Raw genomic sequence first — 20,414 nt, forward strand, 5'->3', positions numbered from 1 at the left:
GGCCAACTGCAATCAGCAGGGTTTAGAAACAGTGGCAGAGCTACCACTGAAAAAATGAATCCAGGATACTTTATCTGCTGAGACAGCAGGGTAAGCCCAGAAGGGAGAGAGAGAAGAAATCTCTAAATATCTTAAGCGTTCAGATAAGTAGCAGATTTAAAGCATCTTCCTGAAAGACAAAAGATCTAAACTGAGACTGGAACTGCTGTCTAAGAAACGTAGTTTAAAGTTAAAACCTAGCCAAGAAACTTCATTAAAACAGCCACTTATTCGAGATAAATAACCAAATCCAGAATCTCTGCAACTTCATAATGGCCAGGGTACAGTCCAAAATTACCCAGCATATGAACAGGAAAGGAAAAAGAACATTTTTCTTCTCCACAAACAAAAATGGCTATTATCACTATCCTTGATGGCGTTCAAAAAAAATTCCTCTCAAAGAATGAAAATATTATCAGAGAAATAAATTACTGCAGCAGAGAAATAGAAACAATAAAAACATTTTAACAGATGTTGCCATAGAACATAAATCGCTGGGTGAAAGACTACAAGATACTCACATAGTCTCACAGTATCATTTCACAGATCACTTAGTAACAGCAAACCGAAAAGATACCTTTACAATGGAGAAATCTGGCATATGGCACTTAAATCAAGTGCCAGAAAACTCAGCACTGATAGTAAAGGTACAAACATGCATGTGATACAATGCACTATTATTACCATATTGCAGTATTACAATTTTCTATAGGTTTGAAGTATTTTCCAAAAAGTTGGAAGTTAAAGTATAAACACAGTATTATACATTATGAAACACAAAAGAAAAGCTAAAAGGAAGATTATTACATATCAGGGAGGGGAGAATTAAAGTAGCTATCTTGGGATCTATTCATTTCCTTTAACAGGAGGAAACTCTAGGAAAGGGAGGTGCTGCAGTTTAGTCTTCGTGTTAACATGCTGATAAGCGGTCCCTCTGGTAGATAGGATAATGAGTTTTTGTTAGGTGGAGGGTCCTTATCTGAAGAATGATCTTAGTAAGCTGTCCCTTGTTAAGGATGCTTAAAATAAACAAACCCAGAATTTACAGGTTTATGAAGCCTGGCACACTGGAGAATATCATGTAAGCTATATAACCTGAGGATATTACATGGAGAAGTTTCAAAATGTAAATGCTCTCTGATATGAGGTAATAACCAGACTTCCTCATTTGGAGACTCTGCGGTGGAAAGTACATGTCTGATGTGGAAAGGAAGGGCCTATGGAATTACATAGAGTCCCAGATCTCTCTCCTTGCTTCACCTGTCCCCTTTGACTATTTGCATCCTTACAATTATTAGTAAAGCTGATTCTAGGTGAGAGTTCTAACACGTTGAGTCTGATTTGATAACATACTGGCTCACACATAAAATTGTCAGAAATAATTATAGTGTAAGATTAATGATACTTTTAATACAATTACTTTCATAGAATAAACGAACAAAATGTCAAGTTGACATAGCTAATTAGCACAGTACAGTGTACTTACAGGCTTCAATAAGGTATCTTTTACCCTATCAAAGAACTTGTTTAAGCATTCATAGGAAAAAAATTTACCAAAATCACAGTGTGTGAAACTATAGAAAAAAATTCAGTAACTTTTAAAAAAGCACATATAACCAGAAATATCACAAAATTTTAAAGAGTATATGAATACATACAACGATAAACCTCCAATCTAAGGGGTATACGCAGCCTAGAATACTTCTGAACATGTCCTCTGAAATGGGATTCTCCCTAAAGTTGTGGTGAGGTTTAAATGATATGATAATTATATTACTTTGATGATATACCATTTTACTTAACTTTTATGCCTTTACAGATTATAATCTATACTATTTTTTTCGATTTGTGATCTCCCAATGATAACCACTTAGGATCAAGCTGTGCAGAAGCCTGAGACAAAGTGATCCTAGCTACTGATTACAAGCTCAAAGGTTGGTTTTAATAATAGATTTCAGAATGTAAAACTAGGGGAAGAATAAAACAAAAGGAGAAAGTTTTAAACTAGAGGAGAAGTAAGAGGTAGCAGGCAGAACAAGGTCTCAAAGAAGAACACATAAATTCTCATCTTAAAGAACATTCAGGATAGGAAGAAGTAACAGCCTTAGAGAGGAAGAGGTTAAAAAAGAATACAGATAGGCCAGGAGTGGTTGCCTGTAATCCCAGCACTTTGGGAGGCCGAGGCAGGCGGATCACCCAAGGTCAGGCGTTTGAGACCAGCCTGGTCAACATGGCAAAACTTCGTCTCTACTAAAAATACAAGTTAGCCAGGCGTGGTGGCAGGTACCTGTAGTCCCAGCTACTCAGGAGGCTGTGGCAGGAGAATCATTTGAAGCTGGAAGGTGGAGGTTGCAGTGAGCAGAGATGGGGCCACCGCACTCCAGCCTGGGCAACAGAGAGAGACTTCGTCTCAAATAAAAAAAAAAAAAAGAAATACAGATACAGGCTACTGTGTATATTTACCTGTGAAGAATTAAAGGATCTGAAAACACACTGTACATCTTTGGGTCTTTTTTTTCCTACATGGAAAGTTTCATGTTTATTAAATTATCTCCTCCAATATCTAGGGAAGTGTCTAGCTATATCATAGGATGCTCTCATCTTACTGAAGCAGTATACTACAGCGGATAACGTAATTAGCTTTATAATCAGTTATAAATTGCTTAATTTCTCTAAGCTTGAGTTTCTTATTCTGTAAGACAGGGATAAAAATGGTATCTACCTAGTGAGACAGTAAATATAAAACACATAATATACTGCCTGGCGCACAGTAAATGCTCAGTAAAAGCTAGTTGTTACTTTCATTATCGAGTAAGAGATTTGTTGCACATTTTGAGTAATTTCAGTATATGTTTGAATTTTACCATCTCCTTTTCCAGCTAAGTAACTTACTGCTGTGTAAATGTTGATAGGCTAATTTAACCAACTTTCAAAGAAAAAGAAACTGTTTTAGAAGCCAATATTTCTACTAATATCAAAGTTAAAAGTATAGACACTATTAGGCAAGGCAGCAAAGACTTGGGTTTCATACACCATAGTCTATAAAATTAGAACCTATGATTTTAAAGGATAAAGATCAAGTCAATTTTTTTCTTGGTTGGCCAGAAAAAGCAAACTCTCATTTCTAAAAATACTCAGGATTTCTTCACAAAGAAGTCATCCTGCAACAAAATACCCTATTATTACAGAAAGCAAGAATAGGACAGTATGTCATCAATAAGACTATAAAAATGAAGCAGTATCTGAGCCAAGGAAAAATTTCTCTGGAAAAATAAATAAGCAGAGGTCTTTTCTCCAAATTTAATTACAACTGAGAGTTTGTTTTGTTACCATTTATTTGATACTCTCAAGTAAGTAATAACCACTTCCTAAGAAAATTACAAATGACCTACTAATTAAGAAAAATGCTGTATGTATTTGCTTTGTTTAGAAAAGACAAAAAAAATTATAAAAGAACCATAAATAAGGAATAAAATTTGACATGTAAGAACAGCAAATATATAGTCTTTCTAGTATTCACTTTGTATCTAAATTTATTCCAGTTTTTAAAAAGCATTACAAAAGAAGTTGAAGTCAGAGTAGCCAACCCAGCATGCCCTAACTCCTGCCACAAATTCAAGACGTATACATACTATGAATTTTATGAATTCAAGGAATACATAGGCTATGAATTTGGCTTTCTATGATGCAACCATTCCATTGCGTAATCACAGTGAAAAACAGAACACAAACCAAACCAAACCAAACCAAACCAAGGTAGTGATGTGGTAATCTTGTAAACCTACAAACTTTATCACTGAATCAGATTTCCCTTTGCTGATGAGATTCAAAACAAACAAACAAAAAAAGAAAACAGGCTTTACATTTAGATCAAAAAGGACAACTTTTCTTTCTAATTAACTTAACCAAATGTATCACTGAAATTTACAACAGGGAAGTATTCTAAAGATTGAGTATCTTTTGTTCTCAAACTCTTCGTACACTGCATACAAGTTATTATATATAATAAACCATGGAAAGAATGTAGTATGTGCATATATATATATATTACATATATATAAATATTTAAATTCCAGTTTATTCCAGTTTTTAAACAGCATTACAAAAGAAGTTAAAGTCAGAGTAGCCAACTATACATTGTGTGTGTATGTGTATATATATACATGCATACGCACACACACACACTACATTCTTTCCATGGTAAAATAAAATCAGCAATTATATAGTAGCTCAAAGCCTCTGAATAATTTAAGACTACAAAAATGACTATTCAGAAGAAATTACAGGGAAAAATTTAGGTAGGCAATGTAATTTAGTAAGAACCTTGGTTAAGAGAAAGTGAAAGAGATAAATTGTAACTTCCTATTTTATTGCTATTATCAAGGCAAAATCTCTAAAGATTTTATTTCTCATAGGAATATCATTAAAAAAAGGTATATGAAAAAGACTAATCTACAAACCACAGAGACACAAATCATCACTGACAGTCAAATACAGAATACTTTTTCTTCCTGAATGACTGGATACAAAGGGGATTATAACTTTGAGAAAGAAAAGTTTTATCAGATGGATTCCGTGAATTTTACAACAGTGTGCAGCAGGGGGAGGGAAGAACACAAGAAACAAATATACTTTATATCAAAGAGTCGTTTCCTAGATGTTTTTATTCAGATTAACTGGGATAACTTTGTCCTATTAAACACTTTACTATCCCTTTAAACGGAAGAAAGGGTGAGAAGCTTTGATAACCTAACTCAATTAAAATATTGTTAGAGAGTTTTCTTTCTCTTTTACCTAATTCAAAACTTGAAAGTTATACCAAAATATAATAGGCAAACATGCATGCAAAATGACCCTGCAATTAAGAAAATTGCTGGGATCAAATGTTGTTTTTAAGTTCTACAGTAAAACAGTCTCCTAGACATTTAATGTCATGTCATTTGGTAAATGAAAGTTTCCTCAAAGTAAGAGCAGCGAGAAGACCTAAAAATTATGCTAGTGAAGAGTCTGACTGAAAAAAAAAACAAAAATATGGGATCATGTTGGTCTAACACTAATTTTACTTGAAGGTACTACAGAACTGAATAAAATGCTGATACCAATACATAAAATGTATTGAGTTGGCAACAAGGAAAGCATGATGTCAGCCACCAACATCACCATCCACATTCCCAAATAGAGTGAAGACTTTAATTCTTGAACTGACTTCATGCTAAAGTTATAGTAAAAATTAAAAACCTGAGGCATGAGGCATTATTAAACATAGACGAATTTAGTCTGGCACAATTTTGACTCAAATTAGCCTAGCACTTTAACAAATTCAGTCAAAAACATAGAAAACTGCAAGCTTAAACACTACAATTTTCTAAATGTACACATTTTCACCAAATAGACTGATACAAGATATCTTAGGCAACTCTCAGGCATATTCAAGTAAGCAATACCACACACAAACAAAATGCAGGATAACAGGATACTGAGAAACATACGCACATACACACCCACAGAAGTCCTTACCTTCATGGCATGGATCTCTTCAAGCAATCGTTGCGCCCGTCTTTGGTTTTTTAACAGTGCATCTTCAGTACCCCTGCAAAAAATACATTACAATATGTAGCCAGGCAAAGCATTAATTTTTAGACTCATACTGTAATGGATAATCACTTCATTTCTTTTTAGAAAAGTGTAATAAATCTCTAAATAACAAACACGCCACTATCCTACACTGCCCATTTTCCCCACTCCCAAAAGAAACCTCAATTTACTAAACAAACCCATATGTCAGTAACTGGCAAAAATAAGTACTGTCTTGGCATTGTATTAATGACTATCATTGCTGATAGTTTGCCTTCTCTAGTTCCTTAATAACACTTTTTAGATCAATCAATCAATAGTACATTTAATGTAATATAAATTTCGTAAGTTACAAGTAGAGTTTGGCTACAATTTTATCAAATGAAAATTTGCTCTCTGGAATTTAAGGAAAAAATAAAGAAGGGCTATATTCTGACATAGTTATGAAAGAGCAGGAAATTAATCAGGAACAAAACATATTTGAAGGCTAAGTATTCATGCTTACATTATAAGAAGAACTATAAATAAAAATAAAATACCTTTTCACTAACACTAGTGATACTGAAAATACAAAATATTATATTTTTCCAAAAAATTACATGGAACACAATATTCTAATAAACTCACAAGATACTGAATATTTCAAATTACTTAGCAATTCAAGAAAAAATGTGATATAAAATCTTCAAAACTGATTCTTAAGGTATTACTAGATTTGTTAAGCTACATCAGTACCTTAAAATAACTTCTAATAACATAAAACAGATAAGCCCAAGGGAATTTTATTCTGAAAAGACCAAAAGAGAGTTTTGCAAAAGCAGCAGAAAAATTCATCCTGTATCTTGAGCAATGATGTCCAAACCATAGAAGGGCATGCGGACACAGCACATTCTATCTCATATCATCTCCACATACAAAACAAAAATGCTGTATGAGTAAGATATTTTATTACTTCTCTATATCCCACCCTAAACATTTTAAAGCATCAAATAAAAACAACTTTTCACATTTTATTAGTCACAAATTCATGACTTTAAATGACTAACTTTTTTGACTTCAGTCTGCCAACACTCCTGACAAGTTTTCGGATAACCAAAACTCGTATTCTCTTCACTTCTTTTCTCATCTTCACAACCTTTGAAGAATAAAGTCATAATTAGAAGAAACACACTTATTTCAGGAACACACTTTATTTTGAGTCTTAATATTATAGACTTAGTCTACCACTTTACCTTTTTTGTCTAACTATATTCACAGCTTGATGTAATCAAACCTCTTCCATAAATAGTGAAGGAATAAATCAACAGCCTAAAAATGTGTCTAAGGGCTTAAGAAAAACAAGCTATAATTTTTTAAAAAGTCATGGTATTACCCGAGATAAGTATTTTAATGTTACACTTATATCTTGCTGGGCTTGGAACACAATAAACAGTGAGTTCCCTGAAATCAGAACCTGTCATATTCATCTTTGTATTCTCACCGTTTAAAACAAAGCCTCACTCATAATGGTAGGAATTTAATTTGTTGAATGAGTATTTTAATTAGCAAATTAGCTTTTAATTAGCAATTTTTTTATTTATTTATAAAACAAAACTTTCATTATTTTTAGTAATAAATTATTTCAAGTATAATTTTAAAAGCAGCTCCACAAACACAAGGGCATTGTGTGCAAGCATATGTGCATGTCAACATAAATGCTCCCCCCGCCACACACATACAAATACATACTTTAAATCATCCTACCAGAGAACAATGTTTAACTCTAAGAACAAAAAGCAGAGCTATAGGCCAAGAAACGGAAATTCTAGTTATAAAAAAAAATACACATCATAATAGCTTTCAGTGCAATGGCATGTAATCACGGAGTTTATGTTTTGTCTATCACAGTTAGGAGGCATACATCTTAAAAATTACTCCTGAAATGTCCTTCTTCCCCTTCTTCACTTTAGGGACTACATAAAATTCAGTTCCAATATAGTCCTTCCAGTGAAACCTTCAATGACTTCTTCAGTTAGAGATAACCACTCCAACCCTGGGGCCCCCACTATACAGATTCTGTCATTAAAGCATCTACCTCATTGCATTGTTACTAATGGATCATGTGGCTGTCTTTTTCTATAGACAGCAAGCTCCTAGAAAACAGGAGTCTTGTAATATTTATATAGTGTTTTCTTTGTCCTGCAAGAGTACCTGGCACACAAAATTCCTCAAATTCTTCTTGCCAAAATAACATTATCAACATCATCCTGTTTCTTTAAGGCTCTTCCATTAAATTAATAATATCTTCTCTTACCCTTCACATCATTCATTCCCTTATTCAGTGAAGATATTGGCAACCAACTTACAACTTCTTTATACGCTAAGTTCTGCCATCATTCTGTGTAACTTACATGTCCAGTTGAATAGCCCATTTGATAGTTATATCTTCACTTCTTTACTTATTTTCTAAAGACCTAATCTATTCTATTTCAGCCATCCACTTCCATGGCTACACTGTCAACCTTGTCATCATTCATAATATTCAATTTCTAAAACCATTAATTCAAATATTCCACACTGTGATCACAACCTCTATCAGCTTGCTTGCTTAACTCCACCCACCACAACCATCTTTGACTTCATTAGGACCACCAATCCACTGACTCCTACGCTTCCTCTTTTTACATGTTCCTCTTTTTACGCAGTTTAGATACATGATAAACACTTGCCAATTTCTTAAACTCCTATCCCTCTGGTTAAGAAACCATAGTCTTGAATGAAAAAAACACTGAGTTCTTCATTGTTGTATGTCAATAGCAAATACTCGTAACATTCTGTCTACTACAAATTCATCATAATTAACCTCAAGTGGACCCTCATTCTTCCTAGCCATCCTATCTTTTTCTGTTCAATTCACTCTACAATGCCTGTTTTAAACTTTTGCCTACTCTCCTGAATCCTCTAGTCTCCGTCCTCCCTTCTTTCTTTCAATCGCGTGGAGAAAATAATTATCAGTTGGGGACCATCATTTTTCTACTACCATGAATGCAAATGTACTTCCATGACCCATCTTCCTTTATGAATAAAGTTACAATATAAGATATACCACTACACATATCTGAAGTTAATCTTTCAACTATCTTTTAGAGCCCATTCTCTTCTGCCTTCCTAGAATCTCTACTATGGATTGTCCCTTTACCATAGCATTGTCATTCTCTTCCTTTTAATGCATTTGTTTCTCACTGATTTTTAAACATGCTTGAGTCATTTTCATTAGAGACTAAATAAACATCCTCATTACGTAGTTCACTAGGACCACCCCCTCTTTAGTTATGTGGAGAATTAAGCTTTTAGAAAAAGACATCCAAACTCAGTATCTCTATTTCTGCATGCCACACAAATCCAGTTTGATTATCATCCTCATCAAGTCTACTAAAAGATGTCACTAAGAACATCAATGATTTCCAAAAAAGCCCCTGAAATCCAATGGAAATTCGACATTTTTGACCACTTTCTCTTTCTTCAAACATTCTTCCCTTGGTTTTCCAAGACAGTTTTCTTCCTTCCTTTCTACTCACTCTATTTTGATCTTCTTTGAAAATTCATCCACCTCTGTCCACTCATAAAATGTTAAGAGTTGAAGGGGCAGTCCCAAGCCAGTGTTTCTTTTCACAATACATTGTTTAGCTTTAGGAGATCTTATGTGTGCATATTTAATTTGCCACCTAAACAAAGAGGAGTCAAAAATTTTACCTTCAGCTGAGATCACTCCTTTTAGCTTCAAGCCCAAATGTGCAACTTTCTGCTTGACATTTCTTTCTGAGCGCGCTCAAAATCACCTCAAATTCACACTTAAACTCATGTTCTTCACCTCCAATAAGACCCTTCCCTTCTTTTGTGGGGGAGGGGAGTTTCATATTTCAGGGAATGGAACAATTCTTTTAGTTATAAACCTAAAGGTCATTAGAGGTAGCTCTCTTAATCCTTCACAATGAATCTCCAAGTCCTATTGATCTTAAATACTAATTATCTTTCAAATTGTACCACTTTTTCCCCTATCTTGACCTTTTTGCAATCGTGGCTGAGATACCTATTCTTGCCTCTCTCCAACCAGTTATCCACAATGCCGTCAGAATAAAATTTTTTAAAGTATATATATCCAATGTCACACCAATGTCACACCTTTACGTAACTCTTTTTAACGGTCTCCAATTGTTCTCAGAAGAACCACGTTGGCCTTTCAGTCCCCTGTCCTCATCATGCTCACTTCTACTACAAAGCCTTTACACCTACCATTTCCACTGATCAGAATGTTCTTTCTTCCCATGTCAGCTTGTTAACATCTATTCATCCTGATTTTGGACCAACTGTCATTTCTGTGAAGAGTCTTTTCTGGCCTCCCTGAGAGGGTCACAAGTACCTTTACTTGGTAACTTAATACTTTACTTTTAATCTGCTTATTTTTAACGTGTCTTTCCCCAGTAGGTTATAAATTCTGTGAAGGTCAAGTATCTGGTTTTATCCAACACTGCACCTTAACACCTAACATAGTGCATGGCACACAGTATATATCCAATAAATATTGGTTAAATAAATGAACAGAAATGTAACAATACACACTGTCTATTCACTGTTTCAAATGCATAATATATTTTAAAAATGCACAGTAATCAGGCTTCTTTTCCCCTAGATAAGTTAACCTCTTAGGAATTTGTTTCAAAGTTAGACCCATTTAGAAAAAAAATCATACTTTGCATAAATGAAAAGGTACACAAAGTTTAAGGAAAAAAAAAAAAAGAACTGCCACATTGCATAAACAGAATTATATGGTGTCATGATACATTTTTTAAAGTTATTCATAAAATAAACTAATAGCAAGTGATGAACTATACATTAAAATATATTAACAAATGTTTCTAATTGCTTAACTTTGCAGGTACATGAGATGATAATATACCATTTGCTAACTACTGTTAACCAAACTTAACTAATAAACTGCAGTGGGCAGAGTTGGTCCTTGGTTACAGTCCAATCATAAGAAAGCTTGTCTCCAATTTTAAAATTCCAATTTAAGAAATACTATGTTTGTATTAATGGATAAGGGAACTCTAAAACCAAAAAGAATACCTCATATATTTAAGACTTAGGTTTCCCCAAACACTTAGATTTTTGCAAAACTGATGACAAATATAGCCTTTAAGTTAGGATTTAAAAGGCTGCCAATTCATTTGTCACTCAGGAGTTATAAAGTTGGTTGACAGGCAACCCAGAAGGCAACGAACAGACCTAGTACACCAATACTGCCAGAAGTCTAAGTGCAGTACACTTTGGCAAACCTCTAACCAAAAGCAAGAACTGTCATGGTCAGAATTGTAAAAACAGTATGATTATTGTTTAGGAGGGAAAGAACACAGCAATAGTGTGAGCACAGAGAAAACAGAGGCTTAGAAATGTAAATAAAATATGCTGACACAGAAGAAAGCAAATGAAAGAGAAGTAGAAGGAAGGGGTCTGAAGAGAGAAATTGAAGGGAAAATCTGAGGCCATCACCAACAAGACTGATGAAGCCAAGCCGAGGGGCTTCCGAACAGCAAGAGAACGCATTTAAGACAATCTATAAGATCTGAAGAAAAAGAGTTAAGACTTATATACACAGTGAATATATATGTACTGACAGTGAAGTACCACCTATAAATTAGGCATACAGAGGCCTTTAAAGGTAACCTGGCAAAATCTAAACATAGGGCATCTCTTGCATAGACAATATAAAAATACTATAAATACAATGGAAGTCTAATATAACTATTTGGGAAAAGACCATGTGAGATGACTCAGAACAGTCAACATAAACACAGGAAAGGAAACCACAGAGAGGCAAAAGTTGGCAGTGTCCAACTCAAGGAAATTCCAAAGAAAGGGTTCCCCAGCTCAGAGACTTGAGAAATCTAATCTGTTCTGGAATAACTCAATTATGGGAATAGATGCATCATAGCTCAACATGAATCATGCAACTAAAACCCCTTTCTGCATTTCTACATACCAAGCCGCTGATGGTCAGTATATACAGGAAAAGAATGTGTTTTACAATGTGAGCATTACTATGTATATTAGATTTTTTTTTTAATAAACTAGCTTTCTCATTCACACAATCTCTTATACACTTATGTTTAATATGAATTTGCTTTTTAGAGAATGAGCTCTATTTCTGTGGTGACAATGACAGCAAGTTTCTGATATACAAAGCAGACAGCAGACTTTGGTCCAAAGACAAAACTAAATGCTACTTGAATTGACTTTTGGCTGACTGTGTGTTAGCTGGCCAACTAGTTAGCCTCTGATAATTCACCAACTTTACCATGTTTTTGAGTTAGCCTGTAATAAAAATCTATAGTTATTAGAAAATAGTCATTCCAAGAGCTAGTATTGTTACAGGGGAACTTGTGGTGTTCAGAAAAATCTAAGTATATCTGTGTTTCTAAGAATACATTAAAACTTCTGTTATTCATTAATTACCTATCAGGTTAGTAAATACAAAAAAACTATGACAACACATTCTGTGTATGAGGTTGTGAGGAAACAGACTAATGCACTGCTGGTAGAAATGCAAACTGGTTTACTCCTTTGGAGGAAACCTTGCTGTACTTTAAAACAAAAGTCCTACTTCTAGGAATCTATTCCGAAGATACCTCAACAACAGGAAAAGGCTACACACAAGATTATTCATTGCAGCACTTTAACAAAATGTAGCATGAGAGAGTAGATAATGTATTAAATAAAGCATATAGCAATGTAGTATTTTAAATCAATGCAAAAGATCTCTAGGTATTACATGGATAAAACTTGAAAAGTAACATTTGGTGAATAAAATACAGTAGTCCCCCCTTACCAACAATTTTGTTGTCAGCAGTTTCAATTACCTGCGGTTAGCCAAAATTCCAAATATAAATAACTCATAAATTTTAAACTGTGTACCACTCTGAGCAGCATGATGAAATCTGTCACTGTACTACTCCATCCCACACGGGATGTAAATCATACATCCAGTGTATTCCTGCTGTATCTGTTACCTGCCCATTATAGTACAGAAAATAATAATAATAATAATGAAGACAGTTTGGTACTATCTGAGGTTTTAAGCATACACGGGGAGTCTTGGAACATAACCCCCATGGATAAGGGGAGACTACTATAATTTATAATTTGTAGAACAATATGCAGTTTAAAAGTATACAACACAATACTATATACTGGGTATAGATACTTATGTTACTAAAATTGTAAAAAATATAGAAGAGAAAAACACTCACCAAGAAGAATAATTACCTCTGAGGTAGAAAAGAAGATTGGTGGAATTAAACATTAAGATATAGCAAAACATTGACACTTCCTAAACAGAGGAAGCAGATTATAAGACTCGTTACATTATTTCCCATACGTCTGAAGTAATTCATAGTTAACAAAACTACTGGGTTTCTTGTCTTTTTTCGAGACAAGGTCTGGCTCTATTGCCCAGGCTGGAGAACAGTTGTGTGATCTTGGCTCATCGCAACGTCCGCCCCATCCCGGGCTCAAGCTATCTTCCTACATCAGCCTCCCAAGTAGCTGGGACTACAGGTATGTACTACAATGTTTGGCTAATTTTTCTGTATTTTTTGTAGAGACAAGGTTTCACCATGTCGCCCAGGCTGGTCTCAAACTCGTGAGCTCAAGTGATCTGCCAGCCTCAGCCTCCCAAAGTGCTGGGATTACAGAGTGAGGCACTGCACCTGGCCATAATTATTGTTTTATAAAAAGGATCCTAATTTTGTCATATGGATGATAACTTATTGCTGATTTTACTTTTTATTTCTGATGAGCAACAATTTTTAAAAATATCTAGAATGCTTAGTGAATATCTACAATTTAACCATTATTGGGCATATGCTGCCACCTAGCAAAACTTCCCAGAATAGTTTAATAACTAAACACAAATTGGTTCTTTTCTTACAGATAGGCCCTAATTTAATATTTCAGAAAAAAATTGTTAAAAAGTACTCTGCACCTAATCATGACATAGGAGTTTTGTAACTTCATAAGCACATACAAACATGGTTCTTGACATTCTTATGTTTTACAATATGTGGAAGCAACTCATTTTGTTCTTTGGCACTTTAGTTTCTACCTTTACTGTCTTACAAGAAATGAAAAGCAATTTTCTAATGGGCTTATTGGTAATTTGCTATCAATGAATAAAATAGGCCAGGTGCGGTGGCTCACGCCTGTAATATTAGCACTTTGCGAGGCCGAGGTCAGAAGATTGAGGCCATCCTGGCTAACACGACCCTGTCTCTACTAAAAATACGAAAAAAAAAAAAAAAATTAGCCAGGAGTGACGGCAGGCACCTGTAGTCCCATCTATTCAGGAGGCTGAGGCAGGAGAATGGCGTGAACCCGGGAGGCGGAACTTGCAGTGAGCCGAGATCACGCCACTGCACTCCAGCCAGGGGGACAGAGGGAGACTCCAACTCAAAAAAAAAAAAAAAAAAGAATAAAATAATGTCAGTTGTATACATAGGATTTGGCCTTCCTATGAAATTAAAGCACTTCATCAGATTGCTACACCTCCTAATTCTGATTTTTACATATCACTGCTGCCTAAATTTTAGAAAACAGATGACTTGAGAAAATCTAGCTCTAGTTTTGCAAATTATTTACTCACTAAATGCTATGGCACTGTAGTTTTCAATTGTGCATTTCTCCTCTAGTTCTAATGGAAAGGGAGAAAAAAAGTCAGCATTTAGGAGATTTTCCCTCTCATTTGAACATCAGTTCACAGTTACGCTATCCATGCTTTCATCTGCCCAATATATATTTACTTCTTATATTTACCTGTAGACAAGCTACTGTGCTGGAGATGAGGGAAGCTGCTATAAAAAACATTAAAAATTCTCTCTTCTAAGTACCGAGAATATGCAACAAATAATCACCAAGATAGAGTAAAAAGTGATGGTTTACTTTTTAGAAGAGTAAAGATAAATTTTTACTTTACTTCGCAAGAATAACAACAAACTTTAATTTTAATCTCTGTACAACATTGTATTGGAAGTTCTGGCCAGGGCAATCAGGCAAGAGAAAGAAATAAAGGGCATTCAAATAGGAAGAGAGGAAGTCAAATTGTCCCTGTTTGCAGATGACATAATTCTATATTTAGAAAACTCCATCATCTCAGCCTAAAATCTCCTTACCCTTATAAGCAACTTCAGCAAAGTCTCAGGATACAAAATCAATGTGCAAAAATCACAAGCATTCCTATACACCAATAACAAAAGGGGAGCCAAATCATGAGTGAACCCCCATTCACAATTGCTACAAAGAGAAAAAAATACGTAGAAATACAACTTAAAGGGATGTGAAGGACCTCTTCAAGAACTACAAACCACTGCTCAGGGAAATAAGAGAGGACACACACAAATGGAAAAACATTCCATGTTCATAGGAAGAATCAATATTGTGAAAACGGCCATACTGCCCAAAGTAATTTACAGATTCAATGCTATTCCCATCAAGCTACCATTGACTTTCTTCACAGAATTGGAAAAAACTAATTTAAATCTCATATGTAATAAAAAAAAGAGCCTGCATAGCCAAGGCAATCCTAAGCAAAAGGGACAAAGCTGGAGGCATCGTGCTACCTGACATCAAACTATAATACAAGGCTATAGTAACCAAAACAGCATGGTACTGGTACCAAAACAGATGCATAGACCAATGGAACAGAACAGAGGCCCCAGAAACAACACCACACATCTACAAACACCTGATCTTTGACAAACCTGACAAAAACAAGCAATGGGGAAAGGATTCCCTATTTAATAAACGGTGTTGGGAAAACTGGCTAGCCATATGCAGAAAACTGAAACTGGACCCCTTCCTTACACCTTCTACAAAAATTAACTCAAAATGGATTAAAGACTTAAACGTCAGACCTAAAACCATAAAACTCTAGAAGAAAACCTGGGCAATACTATTCAGGACACAGGCATGGACAAAGACTTCATGACTAAAACACCAAAAGCAATGGCAACAAAAGCCAAAAATGACAAATGGGATCTAAGTAAACTAAAGAGCTTCTGCACAGCAAAAGAAATTACCATCAGAGTGAACAGGCAACCTACAGAATGGGAGAAAATTCTTGCCATCTACCCATCTGACAAAGGGCTAATATCCAGAATCTACAAAGAACTTAAAAAATTTACAAGAAAAAAACAAACAACCCCATCAAAAAGTGGACAAAGGATATGAACAGACATTTCTCAAAAGAAGTCATTTACGCAGCCAATGAATATATGAAAAAATGCTCATCATCACTGGTCATTAGAGAAATACAAATCCAAACCACAATGAGATACCATCTCATGCCAGTTAGAACGGCAATCATTGAAAAGTCAGGAAACAACAGATGCTGGAGAGGATGTGAAGAAATAGGAACACTTTTACACTGTTGGTGGAAGTGTAAATTAATTCAACCACAGTGGAAGGCAGTGTAGTGATTCCTCAAGGATCTAGCAATAGAAACACCATTTGACCCAGCAATCCCATTACTGGCTATATTCTCAAAGCATTATAAATCATTCTGCTATAAAGGCACGTGCGCACATGTTTTTTGTGGCACTGTTTACAATAGCAAAGACTTTGAACCAACCCAAATGGCTAACAATGATAGACTGGATAATGAAAATGTGGCACATATACACGATGCAATACAATGCAGCCATAAAAAAGTATGAGTTCATGTCCTTTGTAGGGGCATGGATGAAGCTAGAAACCATCATTCTCTGCAAAGCAACACAAGAAAAGAAAACCAAACACGGCATGTTCTCACTCATAAGTTGGAGTTGAACAATGAGAACACATGGACACAGGGAAGGGAACATCACACAACAGGGCCTGTGGCAGTGGGCGGTGGGGGCGGTGGGGCGGGGGAAGGATAGCATTAGGATAAATACCTAATGTAGATGACAGGTTGATGGGTGCAGTAAACCACCATGGCACATGTATACCTATGTAACAAACCTGCACGTTCTGCACATGTACCTCAGAACCTAAACTGTATATATATATATATATATATATATATATATATATATATATATATATATATAAGATTAAAGTTTGAGAAGAGTCAATGTAAGTACTTGGGAAGCTAGTACAGCAGCTGTACTAGGAATCTAGTGGTGATGGAAAAGAAGTGAAAAGATTGAAAGCAAATTCAAATTATTTTTCAGAAACATTTCCTCCTCAAGAAGTTGTTAATTCACTTCTTCTGCCAATTTTCTGAGATGGTTTTTTAAAATTTCTATGAGGTATTTCCTATTGAAGGCATTAGTCCTTTGTCATATTTGCTGTATATATTTTTTTCTAGTTGGTTGTCCTTTTTCTTTTCTTTGGTATGTTATTCAATTTTTTTATGTAGATAAATCTATAACTGTATTTCCTTTTGTGGTTTTTTTTCCCCCACTAATTTTAAATTATAATATCCTCCATCATCTCCACTTTTTTCTGATCGTTTTATCCCCTTCACATTAGAACACACTAGACTTCAGTGGTGGACGTGTGTAGTTCCTGCTTTCATAAATTCATTTAATTACCTAGTAAACATATGTGTTACACGTGACACATAAACACAGGAAGACAGAAACAGTTACATAAGTGTTCCCAGAGGAGAAAGCAATCTGGCTGCACAAAGAATAGACACCTAACCCAGACCGAGGTGAGTTAATGAAGGTTTCCTAAAGGTCAAATTTTAACTGTTTTGAAGAAGAACAGAAGTTAGCTAAGTGGAAAAACAGTCTTAAATGACTTATCTCCTGTCATTTTCATCATCAAAGTCATTACAAAATTTGATATGAAGCTCCCTGGGGTTGAAATTCCAAGGACATTACTCCGATCTTTCATACATCATAGGTAACCTAATGGAAAATAGCCCACCAAATGCTTTCTGGCACAAAGCATAAGCTTAATGTATGTTTATGAGTAAATAGTAACTGCTTGCAGCTTCCCTCTTCAGCATATCTTGTACTCCACTGTCAACTGAAATCCAGACTCGTTAATCTGGCAGTAGGGAATATATTTCGGTTTTATTTCCTTCTTCATCTCACAAGTTCCCATCAGTGAAGAGTTACCTATTCCTATATTACCCACGGGTTCTTCTGCTATTAACCCTTTCCTGCTTATACCAGTCCCTCTGCCTGGAATGACTTCTTCCCCTTTCCTGAATCACTGACTAAGTGATTCCCGGGGAAGATCCTTAAAGACCAAGTACAAATATTACCCACTTCATTTTCCCGTCTTGTTACTAGAAAATATGAAATATCTCTTACACTACTGTGTGTACTCTAAACAGTGACCTGCTCATACACAGAATACAGAACTTCCTTTCTGTATGTCACTGTGAGTTCCTTACTCGATCCTTACGTTTACAGCTTACTTTAAGACTTCAGATGACATTACTTCGTTGAATACAAGCAGAAACCAGAGGCTGGTAAGTGGTAGGAACAGTATTTTGTTGACATTAGCACATTATGGAAGAGACGGTGGTGAGAACAAATGTCTGATGAGAATGGACTGAAGAAGCAGAAAAAAGAATTGGGGATAGCAAGTATGAACAGTTCTTTATTGAAGTTCTGCTGTAAATGGAAGCAAAGGAATAAGACACTAACTGGAAGAGGAAACGAAGTACTGAGTATACAGTCTCATTCAAGATCAGCAATTTCTTAGAAGCTACAGCTCTTAATTTCTCTCTTTCATTTTCGACAGGCAATAAGGAGCAGGTAATGTGTACTGAAAGTTAAAGGATCAGGCACTTGCAAATACTTCACATATCTCAGTTAATCTCACAACCACCCTGGGACGAACTATCTTGAGTTCCGCTTTACAGACGAAAATATTGAATATCCAGGCTAAAGGGTCTTCCCAAAGTCCCACACACATAAATTCGTGGGGCCTGACACATGTCTCTCACTTTAGTCACCTAGAGACCGAAAAGGGAAATTACCGGTTGCCAAACTCCAGGTTGCGGGAAACTCGCCTGGGCCCACTACGAAAGTTCCTCCAGCCGCACCCTCTATGCCCGCCTCCGACCATGCGTCTCAAAAGACCCGGTTTTGAGGACCCTCAAAGTCAGCCCCATAGGTTCCTCGGCGCTCACCTCGTTATTGAGGTTCAGAGTTCCCGGCTGAGCCATGGTAGATAAAGGAATAGGATCCGCCGCTGCCTGCACGTGAACTGGGTCTCTCAAATTGCGGCTGCGTCGCCACGCCCCTCAACGGAAGCCTCTTCTGTCCATAATTCATCCGCCGTCTGCTCTAGCTGCCGCCTGGGAAAAGGAAACGTTGACCCTTGGAGGGGAGAACCGGAACTGACATAGAGCAACTTCCGGCGCAGAGGGCGACGCAACGGAATTGCGCGTTCCTATGGAAACCATACGGGGGCTGGTAGCTGTGGAACGTCCAGGTTTTCAAGATGCAGGGGGTGTGGTGTTTGTGTGTGTGTGTGTGTCCCCTTAGTACACTGTGTGTGTGTGTCCCCTTAGTACACTGCGCCCGCATTGTACCGGCCTTGGTTTTTCTCTCGTAATGGCGAGGGGGTCGCTGAACGGCTGTGAAAGAGCTCTTGTGAAATGGTCAAGCACTTGAACGAACGATTTTTTGCTTCCATATTTTTAATCTAGTGTTTGTGAAGATTTTTTGCTTTTCTAACAAGCACGCCTTTTTAGATCCTCGCAGCTTTTTGTTCCAACCTCACATTATAGCTGAGGTGCGAATATTTTTTCCTGCACACTATAGAAGGGTTTAAATTTAAGGAATGAAGGTTTGAAGCAAAACCAGGATACACATTTGGTACTGCCTGTGGGAATGGCTGTTTAGAAATATTAGCCGGCGGGCATAGGAGACGTAAGGGAATGTGTTTGAATTAGGTAATGTATAATTGTCAACACTTTCTAGTATTGACCATTAAAATGTGTCAAATGCTCGTCCAAGAGATTTACATAAATTAGCTCAAAATCTCCACAGAAATCCAACAAGATAGAAATTATTATTCTATTATAATTATTATTATTTTGTTAGAGACCTGGTCTGTCATCCAGGCTGGTGTGCGGTGGCACATTTATAGCTCACTGCAGCCTCAAACTCCTGGACCCAAGCCATCCTGTCACCTCAGTCTTCCAAATAGCTAGTACTACAGGAGTGAGCAATCCAACTCTGCTCTGAACTATTATTTTACAAATGTGTAAAGTGACTTAAGAGGCACCCAGTGCCTTGCCCAGAGTCACTTGCCTGGGACTGTCCACTGCTATAGGACTTCAAGTCCAGCTACATAATATGTGGGGTGCAGTGCAAAATGAAAATCCAGGCCCCTTCATTCAAAATGCAGGAAAAACGTTTCTTCCGGCAGGGGACAGTGGCTCATGCCTGTAATCGCAGCACTTTGGGAGGCCGAGGCCGGCGGATCACCTGAGGTCGGGAATTGGAGACCAGCCTGACTAACATGGAGAAACTGAGAGGTAAAGCTAGCTGGGCTTCTGGGTCGGTTGGGGACTTGGAGAACTTTTCTGTCTAGATAAAGGGTTGTAAATGCACCAATCAGTGCTCTGGGTCTGGCCAAAGGTTTGTGAACACACCAGTCAGCACTCTGTCTAGCTAAAGGTTTATAAACACACCAGTCAGTGCTCTGTGTCTAGCTAATTGGGTGGGGACTTGGAGAACTTTTGTGTCTAGCTAAAGGATTGTAAACACACCAATCAGCACTCTGTGTCTAGCTAAAGGTCTGTAAACAAACCAGTC

General features: G+C 36.4%; 1 protein-coding gene across 3 annotated transcripts in view; it reads right to left on the bottom strand.

Annotated features, from left to right (window-relative positions):
- The window catches only part of SRFBP1 (serum response factor binding protein 1), a 65,666-nt gene extending 46,689 nt beyond the window's left edge, over window positions 1-18,977 (bottom strand). For 2 of the 3 annotated variants that reach the window (XM_023197288.2, XM_023197261.2), the window contains exons 1-3: window positions 18,779-18,977; window positions 6,660-6,748; window positions 5,557-5,629 (exon numbers count right to left, since the gene is read on the bottom strand). In XM_023197288.2, coding sequence (XP_023053056.1) covers window positions 5,557-5,629; window positions 6,660-6,748; window positions 18,779-18,814 — 198 coding nt within the window. In that variant the 5' untranslated portion in view covers window positions 18,815-18,977. The other variant, XM_023197271.2, reaches the window with a different exon arrangement.
- Between the last annotated feature and the right edge of the window lie 1,437 nt (window positions 18,978-20,414).

The sequence above is a fragment of the Piliocolobus tephrosceles genome, chromosome 4 (genome assembly GCF_002776525.5).
Source record: "Piliocolobus tephrosceles isolate RC106 chromosome 4, ASM277652v3, whole genome shotgun sequence".
Lineage (NCBI taxonomy): Eukaryota > Metazoa > Chordata > Mammalia > Primates > Cercopithecidae > Piliocolobus > Piliocolobus tephrosceles.